Here is a 23,570-nt window from a genome sequence, read left to right as displayed (position 1 = left end):
CAGGGACAATGTGGGAGGAGGATGGGTCATAACAGAGGGAGGGGGATGGGGAATCTAGGATGGCAAAACAAAAGGCAAGGTATGCAGGACACAAGAATTGGGAAACTATTTGCTGAGAACATATATGGTGACGTGCTTGATTGAGCCAATGCACAGTGTATTTTGGATGGAAAATTCATTTGTGTGTTGTGATGGGGAAAAAATTATAATAAAAAATAAACTATAAAAAAAAAGAGAGAGAAAAAAAAATCTCTTACATCCTTCTATTTTCCTCATATCCCCACCACCACCTTCTGGATGCGGGTCACTGTCATCTCTGCCTGAAGTTCTCCAGTGGGGCTCCCTGTCTAGCCACTCTCCAGACCACAGCAGAGAGACACCTGTTCAGTATCTTCTCATTCCTCTCATTATAGAGTCCAACCCAGAAATGGCTTTTTTTTTTCTTCTTTTTTTGGAGAGTTATTTTGCTATAGGGCATGTGCTCTCACCAGAAAGACAGAGAGACAGAGAGACAGAAAGCAAGAAATCGCATGCCAGGGGGGATGGCCACACCGCAATCCCTTATCCTCTCGGGATCTTCGGCACACAGGCACACACACCTGGCATGAATTTAAGCCTCCGGGTCTGGGACTCAAACCATGTCCAACTACATGGGAGTCCAGCAACATAGCCATTACACTAACTGCTGGTCCCAGAAATGAGCTCATCTGTCTCAGCTTACCTGTTCAGCCTCAACCTCTGCTTATATGATGGAGATTCAGCATGTCTCTCATCTCTTCCAGGAGGCCGTGTGTTCTCACTGCTTCCTGGCTTTCACACTTACTGTTCCCTCTGCCTGCCTCCCCATGGCCAGTTACTCCTCAGCCTTCATTCGAGGCCACTCTAGAGGTCCTCTATAGATGGAATAGGAGTCCTCATCTATTAGTAAGTTCTACTATACCTGTTCCAGCCATCCTCACCCTGGCTGTGGTTGTCTCTTAACCATCTGTCTTTCTCACCCAGAGTATGAGCTCTGTGGAGCCAGTGACTTGTTTCCCTTGTCCATTACTAACCACAGCATGCTTTCTAGAACAGCAGGGCTGCATACTTTTGGACTGAATGAAGGAATGTCTTACTTATTTTTCTTTTAGACTTTGAACTAAAGGAACAAATGTCAAAAGTATGCTGAGTAACTTTAAAATAATTTTTGGTGTTTTATCTTAAAAATAATTTTTAAATAATATTTTAAAAATAATTTAAAAAAGATAATTCCAATTGTTTTCCTCATATATTAATATAATTTTATTTCCTGGGAATTTTTTTTTCCCAGGGAGGTCATAATGAATATCTCCTAAGACATCTGCACTATCAATAAACCAACTCCTACTTTCTTTGGAACACGTCACTGCTTGACTCAGAGCCTACCTCCCCCAGGATTTGGGATCTTCCAGGATTTGGGATTGAGATGAATTGTAGACAGTCTCTTTGAATAGATAGAGCTGTAACATGTAAACTTGGATCATGGAGTAGAAATAGTGTACCATGTGCCCAGAGAAATATGATCAGAGAGAGACAGAAGAGGATGAAACAGTAAAAGTGAGAAGCAATCTTGGGTCCCTGTCAGTCCTTTCAGAGGCCCAATTAATCTGTGCCCTTGGATTCCCTTGAGGTATTTTTGTAACTTCTTTCATGGCTTAACTGAGGTTAAGATGGGTTAATTCTTAACACATGTGACTTTATATTTTAAATAGAAGTCATATAGGCATCAGTTTAAATGCACAGGTAACTCCCAGGAAATGTAGAGTACATAAAAATCAAATACTTTTCGACAGACCTTCCTGAATTTTCTCAAATGAGACTACAGCGTGTGATATGCCCAAGGATCATAATGGCAGTACACACAGAAACTGTCTGGAAAAAAGAGCTGCTGGTTGGACTGACACCCTTATAAAGAATAAATGAAATGTCAAAGCTTAGCCAGTAGTTCTTACCAACAGAGTACGGTACAAACCAGACTACTATAGACCCAGGAACAGAGCCACAGATTCTAGAACAGCATCTCACAAAGTAGGGTGCTGGGTAATCATGCAAATCCCTAAACCCACCCCAAAGTTGGTAATCAGTCAAAATATCCAAAAGAGTTTCATGTATTCAGCCTTTATTAATAGGCTCAACACAGATAGGCACACATGCTAAGTTTCAGAAGCACTGCCGAAAACCTGTTACTCTGTCACTCGTCGAAGAGCATGGAATGAAGACTAGTAACAATGGCAACACCTGGAAGCTTGCGGGGTTGAGGAGTCTTGTCCCACCTCCTTGACCAAATAAATCAAGATCTGCATCTTAGAAAGGCGCCCAGGAGATCTGTATGCATATGAGAATTATTTTATTTAACTTTTTATTTATTTACTTACTTATTTACTGATTTCTTTATTTTAACTTGATCAGAGAGGGACAGAGTGAATGAGAAAGAGAGAGAGAGAGAAAAGGAAGTGAGAAAGTGAGCTGCCAGGTCCAGGACTTAAACTGTGGTCGGCCGTGTGGAAGTCCAGTGCTCTTAAGCACCACGCCACCTGCTGGCCCCTTGCATGTATATGAAAGTGAAATAAATACTGTCCTAGAGGATTAGCTCCTAACATGTTTGCACACTGGAATCATGCAGGAGACTTAAACACACCACTATAGTCTGAGGGTCATCCCTGGAAAATCTTAAATTGGTCTAGAGGGTGACCCGGGCATTATGGATATTTCGAATATCCATAATCACTCCCCAGGTGATTTTTGTGTGCACCAAGGTTGACAATTACTGCCTAAAAGATGACTCAATACATCTTAAAAGGAGGAAGTCAATTTGTTGAATTATCTTGAAACTCAGGAGGCACATTAACCTAAAGAAGAAAGTCCTTTTAATTTGCCAGAATAGTATCCCAGGAAGAAATAAAGCTGTTTTTCTTAAACTACAGACAGAATTGGCTTGGAAAATCATAAAACAAACCATGGAGTTTATAAAAAGATCTCTAGGGTTTAGAAAACATGCCACACAAATGCCTTTGGAGGAAGAAAGCTTTTGCAACATCTTAGGCAAAACTTTAGAAAACTTAGGTGCTGGAACCACAAGACGCCTAGTTGGAAAATTAGCACTGGCAAAAGGAAATCTAGGTGGATCAACCTAAGGGAATTTCAGAATTCTGAAGGCCCCAACGGTAAGTTCCATTAGAAGAATAGAAATGGGACCAGCAGTTAGTGTAATGGCTATGTCGCTAAACTCCCATATAGTTGACCATAGTTCAAGTCCCAGACCCAGTGACTTAAACTCATGCTGGGTGAATGTGCATGCATGCCCAAAATCCCAAGAGGAGAATGGAGGAGAAGGGATTGCATCATGGCCATCTCCCCAGGGGGTGATTTCACGCTTTCTGTCCCTCTGTTTCTGTCTTTCTGGTGAGCACAAGGACCCTATAGCAAAAACCTCTCCAAACAAAAAAATAATAAAAAGAAAAAAAGAAGAAGCACAGAAACACTTGCTCAGAATTGATTAGAAGAGGCCAACATAGGGCAAGGAAGGCCCAGGACACAGGGAACTTAGGAGCAGAAATCACTGCATGGGCTATGGCATTAGCAACGCAAGTTTGAGCAATACACACAAGACCATGAGAGACAAGAGGAACCTATCTGCTCTATTACTTGAGAGAGTGGACCCAGAGAGAGGAAGCAAACAGTCTTGAATCTGAAGAATTATTTACCCAGATGAGACTAATATGAATCTAGAAGTCACTGCAAGATTAAGTTTTCCCATTTTGGTCATAATGGGGGCTTTAGAACTAAGTGGAATTCATTTCTAGAAAAATGAGAAAAGTTATATGTCTGATTGCTAATTATGCCTACAAATTTCAAATGTACCTTATTCAATAATTAAGAATATCTAGTCACTTGCCTGTAAGACAGTTTTCTTCTCTGTAGGACTCTTAGGTTTTGATGTCAAGATAAAAAGACCTCCTTGAGTGACATTCTTTTGCAAGAAAATGAGGATCAGTGGAAAATGTTATGGGATCATGAAGCACAAGGCATTTGTATTCCTATTTGAGAGGTAGGATTGGGATCAGAGCCCAGGTCTACAATACTCTTGAGAGTTACAAATTCAACTAAGTAGTATTAATAGTCCTGCCTCAGTAAACAGCATTTTCTAAAGAGACAGATGGATATACAGCATTGACATCAGTGATTACTATAAATGGGATCAGTGTCAGCAGATAAAGTTATTGACTAGCAAATGACCTCAAGTGAGTTTTTTCTGATTATTAGGAGACAAAAAGGACATACTTAAGAGGTGATCAATGAGTAACTTTGTATTTTAGCTTTTCTCTCCTGTTCTACTCTTTCTTTCCCTCTCCCCCCACCCTTAAGGAAATATTACTTGAGAGAAAAGTTGTTTCTTTTTATTCTCCTTCCTGACCTTGACTTAGGTCATGTTTACCCTTTAAAGGAAGTAGACAGACTAACTCTTTGATTGGCACATCCTTTATTTCCTTCATTTTGTGGAGGGCACACCCATTCTGTCTGTCAAATTCCCTGGTACTAAGGGTGGGAAAAGGAAGCCTTAAGACAAGCATAACGAATAGCAGTAACTTTCTAAATTAACTGTTTATCTAAAATTGCAACCCAGAAGTTGAATTTCATTAATCACCCTGACATATTTTGGGTAGAAATCACATCAGAGACTTAGACTTTTAAATGATTTGAAATTAGTATATATTATGTATATGATACTCTTCCAGAACGGACCATCATTGATTAGACTAACATAACTTAAGAAAATAAATTTAACTCAGTGCTCTCAAAATTGCTACATGTAGAAAGCATTAGCATACAATTTAATACCCAACCCACTGTGAGCGCACTGTAACATCTATGTTAGTGTCATGAAAGGTTTTTGGCAAATTCCTAAGATTATGTTGCGGTATCCTTTTTGCCTAATCCCAGAGGAGAAGAGAAAGCCAAAAGAATGAAATTAATGATGTATATTTAAGCAGTCAGCTTATTGGACTGCTGCCCCAAACCAGAAAATGCTTGACATATGGAAAAGTCTCAATTAGGGGAGGGGCTGGTGAAAATAGACAAGGTTTTAATAAATAGTTGAAGCTGTCAGTTAACAATTAATGATTTTTAAGAAATTATTGAAACCATCTTAAAACAACCAATATAAAAGTTAAAATTGAACCATAATGCCAAGAGTCTAATGTTCTCTACTAAAAACTATTAGTAAAATAATCCTTTAAGACAAATTCCTATTTCCATATAGCACACACAAAGCATAAATTATCTGCACTTTATGGATTTCTATGTGCCCTCGATATGAATTAGATAACCAAGAATAGTTTGTGATTCCTATCATGAAACAGTTCTTTTTTTTTTATCATCTTTAAGATATTCAGTCTAGAGGCTAGCAGGTGGCATGGTGGATAATGCGCTGGACTCCCACACGGCCAACTATGGTTTGAGTCTCAGACCTGGTGGCTTGTTTTCTCACTTTCTGTCTTTCTCTCTGAGAGACAGACACGTGTCCTACAACAGATTAAAATAAAAATGATAAATTAAATAATTATTTTTAAAAAATATGTTCAGCCTATCTTTGGAAAACCCTAAAATATGACTGGAAAATGTTTATCTAAAAACGTGAATCTTAATGACAAAAATGTTGAGATTTGGGACCAGCAGTTAGCGTAATAGCTATGTAGCTGGACTCCCACGTAGTCGACTGGAGTTCGTGTCCCGGACCTGATGGCTTAAAACTCACACCGGGTGCATGTGCGTGCGTGTCCAAGATCCCAAGAGCAGAATGGAGGAGAAGGGATTGCGGCATGGCCATTCTCCCTGGGGGGATGATTTCTTGCTTTCTGTCTCTCTGTCTCTCTCTGTCTGCCTGGCGAGCGCACACACCCTATAGCAAAAACCTCTCCAAAAAAAAAAAAAGTTGAGATTCATAGGTTCATCTATTACCTCAAAAGAAAATTACATGGTTAAAATAACTGTTTTAGGAAGGTGTCTGAGGCTAGCTGTCTTTGTAAATAGAGACCAAATACCGAGGGATAATAAAAACTTAGATTGCAGAGTTGACAAGTTTTATGTCCAATGCAGTTTTTAAAGTCATCTTGCCTTTTTTAACGTTGTCTCTTGACAGGAAAGGGAGTTTGTTTTGCCTTCTTGCAAATTCTCATGAAAGTGACTCTGGAATCATATCCCCCCAAAAACCTATGCCATGTGTAAGCTTGACCTTCATCCTCATGAGAGAGCTGCTTAAGCATGATGTATTTCCCAGATGATGGACTCCCTCCAGGAAGTGGGCTCTCATGTGGGAAAAGAAAGAAAACCTTACCTGGGTAATCATTCTTGTCTATGTCTGAATCTCCTCTTAAAGTAAAGCCAAATCCAGAAGGGACATCTTGTGAAGCCCACAATCCTTGCAGAATTTGGGAAGGCTTGGTGTTTAGACCATTCTTGTTCCCATTGTAAACGAGTACTTCACCTCTCTGGTCCTTGCCTCCAAAGGGCACACCAATAGCAATATCTAGAAACAGAACATATTGACATATTTTTTTAAAAAAAATAACAGTGTTTTAGAAATAGAATTAATTATAATTAAAGAGCAAGATCATAAAGCCCTAAGGGCTTATTGTTTTCTATGAAAATTTTGCAGTACTGCAGCAACAGTAAGTTATTTGTTGTATTTTGTCCATCCAACAAATACTTACTGAGTGTCTACTATGTGCTAGGTACAATGGGTACAACCATGAATGAGACTCTCGAAGCCCAGGTTGTTAGACAGTTTCTATTCTAGTGCAGATAATAGATCATTTGAACTGGAAAATAATCAAGAAAATATCACAAGTGATAAATCTTTAAAAAAAAATCTTAAAATCTTGAAGATACTTGATTTGATAGTGGTCAGACTGTTGTTTTTAAGTTAGGTGTCAGACCACATGTTTCTGTGGCTAGAATTAAAATCTAGATACAAGAGGGAACCAACCACATGAAAACCAGAGAAAAGAGCATTCCAAGCAGAAGCAGCTCTGCCCAAAAACCCAAAGGCGGAGGGAACATGGCCTGTTTGAGGAGCAGCCAGAGACCCACATGGGAACCCAGTGAGTGATGGACAAAGCTGGGTCAGATCAAGGTCAGAGATTGGGCAGACCAGGTAAGGCACTTTTGCATGGTACTTAAGAATTCCTTTTTAAAAAACAATAAAATGGTCCTGGGACTAGCAGATGACATAATGGTTACATCGCTGGATTCCCACACTGTGATTTGAGTCCTGGACCTGGCAGCTTAAAACTCATGCCAGGTGTGTGTATCTGCCTGCTCAAGAGCCCTAGAGGAGAATGGAGGGGAAGGGACTGCGGCATGGCCATCCCCCCTGGGGAGTGATTTCTCACTTTCTGTCTCTCTGTCTCTCTGGTGAGCACCTGCACCCTATAGTAAAAAATCTCTCTTAAAAAAAAAAAAAGATGAAGAAGAAATAATCTTTACTGCTGTGGCACAGTGGTAATGCAAGTGCCCAGCAAGGCTGGAAGTCATATGGATAACAGTGAGTTTGGGTCCCAGGGTTGGCCCCAAAACTTGCTGGGTGCACATGCATAGATACCCAAGACCCTGAGAAGCCAGAGAGCTGGGGAAAAGAAGCTGCAGCATGATGAGATCCTGTCAAGGGTGCTTCTCTCTCTTTCTCTTTCTCTCTCTCTCTCTCTCACTCTCTCACGTGTGCACATGCATATATGTTAACATTTAAAAATCTCCTTGTTCACAAAAAATTACAGTGTTTAATAATCATCTAGTCCCATGAAGAAGGCAAGACACATTCAATAGTTAAAGATACTGGGAAAACTAGAGAGAGCAGTATCACCTAACTCCCACTCACATAAGCCACTTACCTTCTACGAATTTTGTTTGTCAGGATTATCTTGAACGTTAAAGATAAATAGCAGTATCTAAAAATTAGTTCTGGGCCAGAATTATCTAACTAACTAACTAACTAACTAACTAACTAACTAACTTCCTTCCTTCCTTCCTTCCTTCCTTCCTTCCCTCTTTCCTTCCTTTCCCTCCTGCCCTCCCTCCCTCTCTCTCTCTCTTTCTCTCTCTTCCTCCCTCCCTCTCTCCCCCCTCTCTTTCTTTCTTTCTTTCTTTCTTTTTACCAAAGAGGAACAGAGAGAGAGAGAGAGAGAGAAAGAGAGAGAGAGAGAGAGAGAGAGAGAGAAAGTGAGAAAGCAAGCCGCCAGGTCTGAGACTTAAACCAGGGTCAACCATGTGGGAGTCCAGTACCCTTAATCACACACCACCTGCTGGCACCTCTTTTTCAATATTTTTTTAAAGAGAGTTTTTTTGGTATAGGGCACAAGCACTCACTGGAGAGACAAAGAAAGGCAGAGAGACAGAAAGTGGGAAATCACCCCCTGGGGGGAATGGCCATGCCACAATCCCTTCTCCTCCATTCTTCTTTTGGATCTTGGACACATACACACACACACATGTGCACGCCCAGTGTGAATTTTAAACTGCTAAGTCTGGGACTCAAACAGTGGTTGATTATGTGGGATTCCAAGCAATGTAATCATTACACCATCTGCTTGTCCCAGTAGCTAGGTATTTCCTTACCCACATTTCACTCAATGATATCAAGGCTTAGAGAGGCTACAGACTCCTTTCATGGCTTTAAAAATGCTTCTCTTAGTTCTCAAAAAATATGAAGGATTTGAGAAAAAAGACAAGTAGAAAATATGTGGAAAAAGACAACTCCATAAATAATTTATGTCACTATGATAACAGGACTAGGGCAATTTGGGAAAGAAGCAAGTCAAATAAAGGTGAATTTGTCTTTTTAAAAAATTCTCTGTTACCCTAAGTTTTTAATATGTACTTAAGTTTTATGAGACATTAAAAAATTGCTAACCATACATGGCTGAAAATTGCCTTTTCAAAGAAATCATGAGTCAAATAATTCTTGCCAAGGGCACTAATGAATACTGACCTGATTTGAACAGTCCCTAGACTATTTGTTACAGCAAATTCCTTGTACTTCTTCCTTTTTAGTAAAACAAAACAAAACAAAACCAAAAACTGTATCTTGGTTCTTAATATAAAGTGCGTGTGAAATTTTATGTGAACATACTTGTTTTTCTGAGGAGAGGGTATTTAGAAGGCATTCATAAATTCCTAACTTAACCATAAGCCTAAACTAAGAATTTAACACTCCTTTATTGCAAACATTTAAACTGTCTTTAAGTTGAAGTTTACAGACCAATAAAAATCAAGCGTAGCTTATATATAATCTGCATGGGTTAATGAGAAGGCAATGTACTCGCTTATATATTAATATGGAATTATCTGCCTTGACTCTATACATAATAGATTATAGATGATGCTCCAGGTCTCTTCAAGTCAACAAATCTAAATATCAATGTTAAAAAATAGTCATTGCTGGGACCAGCAGTTAGCATAATGGCTATGTTGCTGGACTCCCATGTAGTCAACCACGGTTCATGTCCCGGACCTGGTGGCTTAAAACTCACACCGGGCGCATGTGTGTGCATGCCCAAGATCCCAAGAGGAGAATGGAGGAGAAGGGATTGCGGCGTGGCCATCCCCCCAGGGGGGTGATTTCTCATTTTCTATCTCTCTGTCTCTTTCTGTCTGTCTGGCGAGCGCACGTGCCCTATAGCAAAAAAAACAAAAAAAAAACAAAAAACAAAAAAAAACTCTCCAAAAAAAAAAAGTCATTGCCACTAGCAATATGTATTAAAGGACATGCTAAATTGAAGGGGAGTGAATTTCCATGTAACATCATCAGTAGTCAAAATATATAAACTTAAAAGTAGTTTGAAATGGAGTCAACAGGTAACATGGAGGTTAAGGTGCTGGATCTCACATGGCTGACTCTGTGGTTCAAGTCCTAGACCCAGCAGCTTGAAAATTACACTGGGCATGTGTGTGCATGCCCAGAATCCTGAGAGGAGACTGGAGGAGAAGGGATTGTGGTATGGCTATCATTCCTGGGGGTGATTCTCACTTTCCCTCTCTCTTTTTCTGTCTTTCTCTGGTGAGCACATGTACCATAAGTGGTAAAAACTAAAAAACAAAACAAAACAAAAGAAACCTTGAAATCGTTGATAGTTTATTACAAGACCAATAATGATAACTATATCCCCACATACCATCATGACTACTTAAAAATATCCAAGTTTTTTCATGCAAGAATAGCATGACATTATGACACATAAATGATATCCACATACTGGTGTAAATTACCATTGTATCCATCTTGATTCAGGTCCCCTAAGTGTGCCACAGCACTACCGAATCTCCCGAAAGTCTCGGTGCCCGTGAGGATCTGTGGGTCTCTGAAGAAGAGAGAACTCACTTGCAAATACAAGTAGATTTGCCCCACTTCTCTAGGGTTACTCTCAAATTCACGTTCCATAAAGAGAGGTGCCCCAATCAGTATATCGTCCATCCTGTAGAGAACAGAGAACGGTCAGTGCACTGAAAGAGATGAGATTCTTCGTTGGTATACAGTTGGCCCTTGAGCTTTGCTTTGCAGGGGTTAAGGGGACTAAGCCTTACAGTTGAAGATCTATTTATAACGTTTTTTTCTGTGTGTGTGTGTGTGTGTGTGTGTGTGTGTGTGTGTGTGTCGTGTTTTAGTCAGGGTTCTTCTGGTTTAGCCTCCTGAGTAGGCTTTTAGGAAGGGCTGGGAATTGAAACCGGGCCTCCCATGTGGCCTCAGCCTGCCAAGCAGCAGTGTCCAGCACTGCGCGAGGACAGAGCATGTGGGTCTGTGGTATAGCTTTAGACTTGTTCAGAAACTTAACTACTAATAGCCTACTGTTGACTAAAAGCCTTCCCAAGAACTCAAATAGTCAATACATATTTTGTATGTTATATAGACTATTTACTGTATCTTACAATAATGTAAGCTAGAGAAAAGGACATTTTACTAATAAAATTGTCAGGAAGAGAAAATACATTTATAGTACTATACCATATTATATTTTCCAATTTATTTATAGCAAAATATCCATGTATAAAGAGACCAGCACAGGCTAAACCTGTATTGTTCAAGGGTCAAGTATTTGAAATCGGATTAGTACATTTCCATTGGTATTTTTCCTTTTCTGAGGAATATTTTACAATCATCGTATCACTTTCATTGCTTTGTTATGTCTATGGAATAGAATGCTTTAAGAAAATAAGAGCAGTTAAATTATCACACTGAACTTTTTAACTTTGATAAAAATGACTACTTTAAGAAAACCACAACTATTTTGCTCTTTTCAGCTTCTTGCGTTTCCAGAAACTTGTAGTTACATAAGAAAAACATATCAAAATTACCTAAATAGATTTCTCTAAAAGTAGATTGGAGTTTGTCTACAATCTATATAATGATACATCTAAATTGTGCAGTTTTCTTGCAGCAATTAGGTTTAACATGGATTTGGTCCTTCCCTTTCCTCTTGTTATATTTACTTAAATGAAACAGGACAAGAGGTATATAAACTGGCTAAAAGGAGAGAAAAACATTTTAATTTCAAATAAAAATTTATATTCTTTGTATATGTAGATTATAACGGGAAATGAATTCTTTTAAAGATTAAGAAAAAATCAGGAACCAGACTCCTAAGTCAATTCTTTAGAAAGGAAGACAAAATCAGGAGAATTAAAAAAGTGTCACAGAGCTAGGCAGGCATCTAGAATAGAACAGGAAACAATTTTTCTTTTGTTTATTGTTTTGCCATGAGCTGTCTAAGCAATTTGATTTTTCACAAAACAGATGCCTATCTGACTTTGATTTTTTAAATTTAAGAAAGGTCATGCCAACCAAAATGCATAGTTTGATCTGTACGAATGACTCCACTACTAAAGTTTGTTTGCAAAGGCAATTACCTGAAAGACCACTTGAGGCTGAAGTGAAAATTTGCATTCATCTGTTTTATTGTTTTTAGAGAGAGGGATTTTTGGTATAGGGCATGTGCACTCGCCAGAGACAGAAAGACAGAGACAGAGAAAGTGAGAAATCACTCCACATGGTGGATGGCCATGTTGTAATCCCCACTCCTCCATTCTCCTCTTGGAATTTTGGGCACACATGCGCATGCACTCAGCATGAATTTCAAACCACCAGATATGGACTCAAACCATGGTCAACCATATGGGATTCCAACACCTTATCCACTACACCACCTGCTGGTCCTCCATTTGTCTGTTATGCCTATGTAGTTTAGGTAATTTGCTGAAGTTTGCCAAGTAAACTAATTACTATTATCATCAATATAATGTATATGCATTATTTACCATTAATATATTTCGGGACCAGCAGTTGGCGTAATGGCTATGTCACTGGACTTCCATGTAGTCAATTGCAGTTTGAGTCCTGGACCCGGTGGCTTAAACTCACTCCAGACACGTGTGCATGCATGCCCAAGATCCCAAGAGGAGAATGGAGGAAAAAGGATTGCAGTACGTCCATTCCCCCTGGAGGGTGATTTCTCACTTTGTGTCTCTGTCTTTCTGGCGAGCACACATGCCCTATAGAAAAAACCTCTAAAAAAATACATGTTTGTAATAGTATATTATTAATATAGTAAGTATGTTGATCATAGATTATTTATCTATTTACATATATTTGCTCTCTGTGTAACTCTTTAATGCCATTAATATCACAGGGCAAGCATAGGTGGCAGCAGTTTGGGAGAGCAGGAAACTTCCCGCAAGATTCAAACAGTCCACAAGAGGCTCCACCCTCTTGGGTTCACCTGTCTGACTGCTTGCTTTTCTTGGGAAGTTCATATACTGTCTATTTCTCAGTGCAACTACCATATTTAAAATGTTAAAGTAAGTTATTTAAAAAATACAGTGGTGACTATCAGGTCAACTAATTAGGTCCCTAATTATTTTACAAGTGAGGTTTAATTGCTACTTGTATAACTAAAACCAAAGTGGATTGGGGAAAATAATATGAGAGATACAAAATAATGCCGGGGATCTGAGACAGGGGAGCAACAGATACTTAGAAGAGATTAAGGAAGGCTTCCTGGAGAAAATGGCCCTGGCCTGGGTGGGATCCTGACAGGTTAATATAGCAGTAGCTATCCAGAGGGTGGTGCTGAGCCAAAACAAGTACCCCTGAGTAGAGTCAATGATCAAGAAATGGTCTAGGTGTGCTCAATGCTAGGGAGATTATAACAAATTAAACTGAAATAGCAAAATACAGAGAAAAATCTTAGAACTTCACAATATGAAACAACAGTAAGATATATTATTATAAGTTTTATAATACTATAGATTATTTCTATTATCTATACCATATGTATATACACAATTATACACACACACACACATACATACACAAACAACCCAATAAAAATTTAACAAAGTATCTCACTAGATGCCTGATCAATCATACATGGCAAAAATGATAACATGTGCAATGTCATATGTTGTTATGAAGTGCAAATTAAAACCATGAGATATCATGACAAATTTCTTAGAATGACTAAAATACAAATACCGACAGCATTAAATGTTGATGAAGATGTAGAGCAACAAGAACTCATTCACTGCTGAGGGAAATGCAAAATGATAACAGCCTCTTTGGAAGATAGTCTAATAGTGTCTTACAAACTAAACATAGGCTTAGCATATAATGCCACAATTGCACTTCTTGGTAGTTTCCCAAATGTGTTTAAGATTTATATTCGCATAAAAACCTGCATAAACATGTACAGCATAATTGCCAAAACTTGGAAGCAACCAAGATACTCTTCAACAAGTGAATGGATAGATAAACTATGTTAAATCACACAATAAGAAATTATTCAGGAATTAAAACAAATGAGCTGACCCAGCTACTACAATGCACTGGTAAATGCTGCTACTTGGCTGTCTGAGGCCACATGGGAGGACTGGGTGCGATTCCTGCTCACCCTAAAAAATTGGCTGTGATGACATGCAATTGTGATGGCAGCTACTTGGAGATTGAGGCAGAATTGTGACATAGCATGCTGTCTAAAACACCACACATACATACATGTGCATGAAGAAACAAGCCGTCAAGTCACTGAATAGCATGAAAGAATTCAAATGTATATTGCTAAGTAAAGGAAGCCAAGTTGAAAGGCTGTGTACTACATGATTCCAACCATATGACATTCTAGAAAATACAAAACTATGGAGATAATAAAAAGATCAGTGGTTGTCAGGAGTAGGAAAAGGAAGAGGGGTTAACAGAGATAAATAAATATTCTGTGTGATACTCATGGTAGATGCACGTATTATGCATTTGGCAAAACCCATACAGCTGTATAATGCAGAGTGAATATTAATGTGAGCTACAATCTTTTGTTAGTGATTTATCAACATCAGTTATAACAAATGGACCATGCCAATGCAGGATGTTAATAGTAGGGAAAACAGAAGGGGTGAGAATGGAGAGAGTATAAAGGAACTCTCTGCACTCCCTGCTCAATTTTTGTATAACCATAAAACTATTCTAAAAAATAAAGTGTCTCAACAATAATAGTAAACAAGCCCAAACCAGTGGTGCAGGTAGTAGTAAAGTGAACTGCAAATGCTGGAAGCCACATGGCTGCGGTGGGTTGAGATCCCCAGGTCTACTTGAAAACGTGCTGGGTGGGTGTGTGTCTGAGATGCTGATGAACTGGAGGACCAGGAAAGGGGATTATCAGTGCGAAGACACCCTGTTGACAGCAATCCTGTCTCTGTTTCTTTCATGCATGTATACACTATCATGAATTAAAAAAGAAAGAAAGAAAGAAAAGCTTAGAAAAAAATTGAAAAGATAATTGAAAAAGTAAGTCGAGTCCAGATGATATGAAAAAATACAAGTTTTGGCATCATACTGATCTAGATTTAAGACCTAGGTCTTTTAGTAACCATCAATAGTTGTGTCATATTTGAGAAGTCCCACTACCTCTCTATAATGTAGAAATAGAGAAATAGTTCACTTTATTAAATACATCACTAAGATCTCTCTTTCTCATACACACATTGTATATGCAGCAGCATTTAATAAATGGCAAGGGTAAGTAAGATGACTGCACTGGGCTGGCTGTTGAAGGGAATGCACAGTATCTTTACATGTCATTCCAGTGGAAACAGAAAGACTTCCTGTCAAAAAGCAAAACACATTTGCCTTCTCTCTCCTACCTCATAGGAGCCAGCATCAGAGTGAAAAGCGACTTTGGAATAGTCTGGACTTGGAGCTATTTCTAGAATAGACTCTTCCCTATCTAACAACAACAATAGATAAAATATATGGACAATCACCTTGATCTGTTTCCTTTTTTTTTAATTTTTTTTTAAGAGAGGTTTTTGCTATAGGGCGCGTGCACTCACCAGACAGACAGAGAGAGAGAGACAGAGAGACAGAAAGCAAGAAATCATCCCCCCAGGAGGGATGGCCATGCCGCAATCCCTTCTCCTTCATTCGCCTCTCAGGATCTTGGGCACGCACACACACACGCCCGGTGTGAGTTTTAAGCCACTGGGTCCAGGATGCGAACCGTGGTCAACTAAGTGGGAGTCCAGTGACACAGCCATTACGCTAGCTGCTAGTCCCACCTGGACCTGTTTCTAATTTACCAATCTGTACCAAGGAAAGTGGGGAATGTAGGGCTGAACTGAGAAATGACTATCGGTGTGGTCTCAGGTTCCAAAACATAAAATGGATTGCTAAACTTAGGTAAAACATTTTCTTTAAAATGTTCCAAATATAAGTACTTAAAAAAATGTTCTTCTGGAGGCGGGCTTGAGTAGCACAGGGAAATCCCACATACAAAAGATCTGGGTGTGGTGGTACCCGCCTGTATTCCTAGCTATTTGGGAAGCTGAGGAAGGAAGACTTAGATATGACCTTGTCTTAAAATGAAGAAGAGGGACCAGCAGATGGTGTAATAGTTACGTTGCTGGATTCTCACGTAGTCGACTGCAGTTTGAGTCCTGGACCTGGTGGCTTAAAAGTCAAGACAGGTGTGTGTGCATGCGTGCCTAAAATCTCAAGAGGAGAGTGGAGGAGAAGGAATTGGAGCATAGTCGTCCCCCTTGTAGGGGGTGATTTCTTGCTGTCTGTCTCTTTCTATCTCTCTGGTGAGTGCATGTGTTCTATAGCAAAAATCTGTCTTAAAAAAATAAAGAAGTTGGGGGTGGGGAGAAGAGGAGGAGAAAAAGGGAGAGGATGAGGGGGATGGAGAAGCTCCCATTGCTTCTATGCTCCTGGCTGAGGGGGAGCAGGCACTTGGACTCTTCTAGCCCCTGTTGTTATTTTAGAGGAGCCTCAGTTGTCTCCATTTCTGTTAATATTGTGGTGGGATTGAAGAGGCATTTGGTTTTGTTCTTTAATTTTTAAATTTACACTTAATCACTATGCAACTTTACATGTTTTTCCCCAGCATATTAGTCAAGTCAAAGACATTACCATATACATTATTATTGGCAGATAACTTCATTACTTTGTCCATTAAATGTTTTGTTTTTTTTTTTCCCCTGATTCTCTACCTCCCACTCCTTATTACCCTTTCATTACTTTGTCCATTAAATGTTTTGTTCTTTTATTCCCTGATTCTCTACCTCCCACTCCTTATTACTTACCCCCTCCAATACTGTCTCTGGCATGTACAGTTGCCCTCCCTGCTATTGTACCTTCCAATCTTTCAGTTTCTGCTCTAGAGGCATTTGTTAAATACCTTATCGTGTCTATGGTTTCCTTGTAGCCTCACAGTAAGACATCTACCAAGGTCCAGTTCCATCCGGAAGTGTAAGGTGTGAAGACTAAAGGATGTTGTTTATACTTTTATAGGTTCCATTTGTATCTTTCTTTGAGAGGATAAAGAATGAAAATAATTCCCCTTTCCTCCATGTAATACATCATTGCTTTCTCTATTTTATATCATTTTGCTTTGGGAGTCTCTTCTATCTAGGTCTTAAAATTATTATATTTTGTTTTTGAAGGGCATCTATTTTCAGCAGGCCTAAAAGAACCACAGTATGGAAAAGAAAAAGGTAGCATGCCACGTTCTGCATAGGATAACTCTGCCCCGGGCTGCAGAGAGAAAAGTCTCTATAGAGGACATTTGCCAGTTTTGAGACTGCCTGTATTCAGGGCCCTGGCCAGAAACAGATGGCACATTCAAATTAGGATAATTTTAAAAGGATTTAATTAAGGGACAATTCACAAAAATTAGGGCAGCGTATAAAGAAACCACAAGGGATGATGCCATATCTCATGTCACTACCACCCATAGACTTGAAGGCATGGAGGGCGGGAACACTTCTAGTGACCCAGACAGCTGGATGAGGAGGACCTCCTGCAGAAGCTAACATTTTCATCCCGGGATGTAATCACCCCTAGCCCTGGAAATGCTCCTGGGAGAGATAGGAGAATAAGTACCCTGATCTCTCTGTCCTCTCCCTTTCATCTTCCCTAGGCTTTCTGTTGACTGACCCAGGGATGAGCTGATTGATTCCGAACAATTTAGGAACTCAGAAACCTAAGAGTAAGGTGCAAACGGGTGGAGATGTTGGGCCAGATAGTAGTATAGCAGTGATACAACCAGACCCAGGGGAAGGTCAAGGTTCAGGTCCTGAGGTCTTCTGGTATATGCCAGGTAAACTTGGCCAATCTGGGCTAGGAGTGCATCATGGTGTGGGGGCCCTGTTATGTATGTCTACCTCTATTTTTCTCTTTGTCTTTCTCTCTCTCATGAAAGAAATTATTTTTGAAATAGTGGAGGTGTGGATCTGCAAGAGTGTTAGAATATCTTTAGCTCACTGTCCTTATTTGTATTGGGAGGATCTATGAGTGTGTTAACTTAGTAAATTTAAGAACCATCTTCCAAATAAAGAATCTAAAAGTGGAAAAAAAATGTAAGACATCTAAAGTCACACATTGTCCTTTTGGCCGGAACCACCATCTTCCAATAATTAACCAAAATGACGAGGAGAGTCACCCGATATATGTTCTCTAGGCCTTTAAGAAAACATGGAGTTGTTCCTTTGGTGACATATATGCGAATCGACAAGAAAGGTGATATTGTAGACATTAAAGGAATGGGTACTGTTCAAAAAGGAATGTCCTACAAATGTTACCATGGCAAAACTGGAAGAGTCTACAGTGTTACCCAGCATGCTGTTGGCATTGTTGTGAACAAACAAGTTAAGAGCAAGATTCTTGCCAAGAGAATCAATGTGCATATTGAGCATATTAAACATTCTAAGAGCAGAGATAGCTTCCTAAAACGTGTGAAGGAAAATGACCAGAAAAAGAAAGAAGCCAAAGAGAAAGGTACCTGGGTTCAACTAAAGCACCAGCCTGCTCCACCCAGAGAAGCACACTTTGTGAGAACCAATGGAAAGGAGCCTGAGCTACTGGAACCTATTCCCTATGAATTCATGGCATGATGGGTGTTAAAAATAAACTAATCTGTGGTCTATAAAAAAAAAATAAAGTCACACATCATTTGTTGCAGATTTTAGCAGGGCTATTTTCTCATTCTATGGGGAAGGAGCAAAGCTGTATAATTGGTCCCTAAGGGCATGAGCATGACCTGAGACTGACACAGTTGGTTTGATACATTTCTCACTGCCAACACTGAGTACTAGAAATGGAAAATTGTTAGACCTATCATTGTGAAAGACTAGCACATCCACAGAATCCTTGGATTCCAGGAGTAAATGGCAGCACTGATTTATTTTCTTAGAAATATAGTTCCCTTGATACTTAACTATAAGTCTCTCAAAATGTTTAAAACTCCAAAAAGAGAAACAACATTTGTTCTTAATTTATAATTATGTTCTCAGCACTGAGACAATAACTTACTTGGATTCAATTGGTACATGCACCATGTAAAATATGTTGCATTTAGTGTAAATGTTATTTTATATGAGCAATAGCAGTTCTGAGTCACTGTGTGTGTGTGTGTGTGTGTGTGTGTGTGTGTTTTTAAAATCATGATTTGCAACCCATCTGTGGATTGTTAAGGAGTCTTGATCAGCTTTTAAAGAATAAAATAGAATACAATAGAAAATAGAATAAATGCATTATGTATAGTGGTAAACATTGTTCTGTGAAACTTTTATTTGAGGTGCATGTGTGCGTGGATACACACACATGTGTATGTACATGTGCATACATTTGCTGGATTGCAATGTCCAATGTATTTCTAGTTATGAATGACAGGCAAAAAATAGTTGAAAATTCATTGCAGTAGGCTGTATATACCATTAAGCTATTTCAAAATGTATTCGTCAAGCCCATTTTTTGAGATACACCCAGCTCAATTAAAGTTCAAACATTTATTAATAAAAATGATTTTCATTTATGTTGTGATAAATGTGTAACAGGCTAGATGCCCTTCTAAGGTGTGGTGTGTGTGTGTGTGTGTGTGTGTGTGTGTGTATTATATATATATGTGTGTGTGTGTATATATGTATATAATATGTGTGTATGTTTTATATTTATATATATATATCTACACACACATATAGATAAATGTGTATATATAGAGAGTTTTTTTTTTTTGAGAGGGTTTCGCTATAGGGCGCATTTGCTCGCCAGAAAGACAGAAAGCAAGAAATCACCCCCCAGGGGGGATGGCCACGCCTCAATCTCCTCTCCTCCATTCTCCTCTTGGGATCTTGGGTACACACACACAAGTGCCTGGCGTGAGTTCAAGCCGCCAGGTCTGGGACTTGAACCGCAGTCAACTATGTGGGAGTCCAGCGACATAGCCATTACACTAACTGCTGGTCCCATATAGAGAGATTTTAAAAATAAATGTTTTAATCTCAAAAAGAACAATAGAGAATGTTAACGTGATTTTTTCTAGAAAACATTTTCTGTGTTTGGGTCATATTGGTAGTATGGATGAAATCTAACAAAATAAAGGCATTTCATAAAAGTAGGATGTATAAAATTTCATTCTATCTATAATATCAAATATTTAAGAACAGCTTTCTTTAAATCTCTGTAGCATTCACTTAGGTTTTATTTATTTATTTATTTATTGTTGTTCTAAATCCACTCTGTTCATTTAATACAATGAAAGCCTTAATATCACATTTGGAGGCAGAACATTACCAATATTTTCCATAAAAACAAAGCATAACTATAGTGACAAAGAAAGTGAGAGAACCTACCAATGAGAACATCCAATATGGACAATCAGAATTTAAGTACTCTGCAGCCAAATGATCTTAATATGTCAACATATAAGCTTATATGTTGACATATGTTTCTTTGTTCCAAGCAGTATATTTTGTACGCTAATGACCATGGCTAATATTCAGGATGGAGTTAATTACTTATTAAAAGAACTCAGATTAGGGCGAGCACGTGACATAGAGGTTAAGGTGTTGCATCCTACCTGGCAGAAGGCACAGTTTGCCTCCTGGACCTGGTGGCTTGAAAATCACTTTGGGCACATGTGCATGCATGTCTAAAATCCCCAGAGGAGACGGGAGGAGAAGGGACTACAGCATGGCCATGCCCCCTGGGAGTTGATTTCTCTTTCTTTCTCTCCATCTGTCTCTCTCCAGTGAGTGCATGTGTGCTATAATAAAAATAAATAAATAAAATAAAAAAAATAAAAAAACACTATAAAATAAATAAATAAATAAAAATAAAAAAGAACATAGATTAGTAGACTTTATAGTAGGGTTTATATTTAATCAACCTACTTGTTTTATGATAGCAAGAACTAGTAAAACATACCCATTAAATTAAAGAAATTAGTTTTACAACCACTTTATGTTTTAATTTTCTACCTAACTCAGTCATATTGACTGTCCCATAGAATAAAGATACTTAGAGTAAATCTAGAATAAAAACATAACCACTCAAAAAGATTTTTTTTTGTCTAAATCACTTTTAATTTAACAAACTGCTAAGAACTTTTATTTTTTTAAGAGAGAGATTTTTGCTATAGAGTCCATGTGCTTGCTAGCTGGAGAGATAGAGACAGAAAGCAAGAAATCACCCTCAGGGGGAATGACCATACCACATTCCCTTCTCCATTCTCCTCTCAGGATTGTGGGCACACATACACACACACCTGATGTGAGTGTTAAGTGCCAGGTCTGGAACTTGAACCATGATTGACTATGTGGAAGTCCAGCGACATAACCATTATATCATCTGCTGGTCCCACTAAAAGCCTACTTAAATTTAGCTCCTTTTAGCTCCACAGAAGCTAGAAATAATAGGAGTATGGAAAATATCCAGTGAATTAAATAACAATTCTGGGAATCCCTGAAATAGTATAAGTACTAAAAGGTTCAAAAACCATGGGGGGAGATAAAAGAGATTTGCTTGCTTAGGCATAAGATGGAGAATACCACCTTCATTTGTTGTTAACAATTTTGTGCAGAAATTTCCAGCAAAGTTTACACTTTGTACTACTGGCTATCTTAAGACAACTAAACAAACTAATTTCATCAGCTTGTTTATATTTTCAAAACTATTACATATTTGACAATATCAGCCACCAACCAGCATGCACACAACTCTATGGTCTAAACTTTGGGATTTTATTGAAAATACTGGAGATTTTTCTTAATAAAAAAATATTTAGGTGCCTCTAGGTGGCATGGTGAATAAGGCACTGGATTTCCACATGGCCAATGGTAGTTCAAGTCTTAAACCCAGCAGCTTAGAACTCATGTTGAGTGCATGTGTGTGTGTCCACCCAGGAGAAGAACAGATAGACTGATCTGTGGCATAGCCATAGCCCATCGGGGGTATATCTCATTTTTCCTCTCACTGTCTCTATCTTTCTAATGAGCACACAAGCCCAATGGCAACAACAACAACCAAAAACTAACAAACAAAAGCCTTAAAAAAAAATAACCAATAGGTCACGTCACTTAATGACACTATCATTTTCCCTGATATTGAGATTTTGGAGCATTTGCCAGGATTTTGCTTTTGTTACACAGTGAATATAAAAGATATGTGCTTTTGAAGAATGTTTGCTAGGTAGCCTCATGCCCAGTGGAACTCAATTATCTCTTGGCTGGAAAAAGAAGTTTGCTTCAATCCCCTAACTATGGGTATGTCTATTTGGAGGTGTTCCCATTTTTAAACTATAAATAATCACCAAGTCAAGTGATTTTTTTCAACTGTGTATATACTATATACACTTGATCTTAGTTAAAAGGTTGAGAAGGATATATACTATTGGGTTGTCAGAAAAGTCAAGACACATTTTTGAATAGAAAAAGTACATCATGACTTCTCTGACTACTATATATATATATATATATATCAACATTACTACAGTCTGACTTCTCTTTAGTTTTGTTTGTTTGTTTGTTGTTTGTTGTTTTTTTGTTTTTTTGGGGTTTTTTTTGGGGGGTTTTGCCATAGGGTATGTGTGCTTGCCAGAGAAAGAGAGAGGGAAAGTGAGAAATCACCCCCTAGGTAGGAAACAGCCACACTGCAATCCTTTCTGCTCTGTTCTCCTCCTGGATTTTGAGCATGCACACACACACACACACACACACACCTGGTGTGATTTTTAAGCCACCATGTCCAGGTCTTGAACCATGGCCAGCCATGTGGGAGTCTAATACCTTTACCTCCATGCTATCTGCTGGTCCCATGAGTTGTGTATCTTTATTTGGGATTTTCCTTTGACCAGTTTCAATTGTTTCCAGGTCATGCTCATTTATAATGGCACCTTGAATTCACATAGCATCTAAGTAATTAAAAACAGCAAATTGCGTACAGACTAAGAATCTATGGGCCCTTCACCACAGGAAGAGTCATCAAAAATAGCAGTATCAAATTACTGGACTTATTCTTCAATAAAGTCTAAAGAACTCAAAAAATATTATCTAATAAAATATGGTGTGCATAGCAATGTTTAAGAACATCAAGAAAGAACACATTATCACTTTAAAATTCTATGTCTGTTACCACCATGTTGTTTTGATCAGCAGAAAACCAACAAGATCCTTCTCTCATAAGTTTTCTTTTTTTCTTAACATGGTGGGGAAAAACCATGTACTATAAACATTGTCACAAAATTTTGCTATGGACTAGAATAACCATGTTTCCAGGAAGGAGAGTGCCCTGCAGGGCATATTGTGAAATCTGGGAAAACTTGTAAGGATTCATAATGGGAATGGCCGATGGAAAGGAACACATGGAGTGAATCTGGGACTTATAAAAAGTTTATGTTGCCCAGAGGGAAAGCTCTTGTGCTCGTTGTGTGTCTGCTGAAAGATGTGTCTATGCATATATGAAAGTGGGAATTTTTGTTTTCACTGTAAAATGGGTTTACTAAATCTGGTCTGCATACCATGCTTTGGCTTCAAGTTCTTCAGCTATTTTCTTTCTAAATTACTAGAAGGCTTTGATAACAACTAGAATGGATCCAAAATGGAAATATTGAACACTGGTCCTAAGGGTTACTTTCTCTTCACAACTCAGATGATTGAAGATTAAAGCAATCTAATTTTAAATCTTTTTTTTTTTGAGAGGTTTTTGCTATAGGGCGCGTGCGCTCGCCAGACAGAGAGAGACA

The 23,570-nt window shown here is 38.6% G+C and overlaps 1 protein-coding gene across 1 annotated transcript in view; it reads right to left on the bottom strand.

Moving 5' to 3' along the window:
* ITGA8 (integrin subunit alpha 8) overlaps nucleotides 1–23,570 on the bottom strand; it is a 216,940-nt gene that overhangs the window by 123,616 nt on the left and 69,754 nt on the right. The window contains 2 exon segments of the mRNA XM_027776251.1: nucleotides 6,353–6,544; nucleotides 10,279–10,484. Of these exon segments, the coding sequence (XP_027632052.1) occupies nucleotides 6,353–6,544; nucleotides 10,279–10,484 (398 nt within the window).

This window comes from Tupaia chinensis, unplaced genomic scaffold, assembly GCF_000334495.1.
Source record: "Tupaia chinensis unplaced genomic scaffold, TupChi_1.0 Scaffold000647_1, whole genome shotgun sequence".
Taxonomy (NCBI): Eukaryota; Metazoa; Chordata; class Mammalia; order Scandentia; family Tupaiidae; genus Tupaia; species Tupaia belangeri.
The sequence above is the reverse complement of the archived record's forward strand: the minus strand, read 5'-3'. Positions and strand labels throughout refer to the sequence as shown.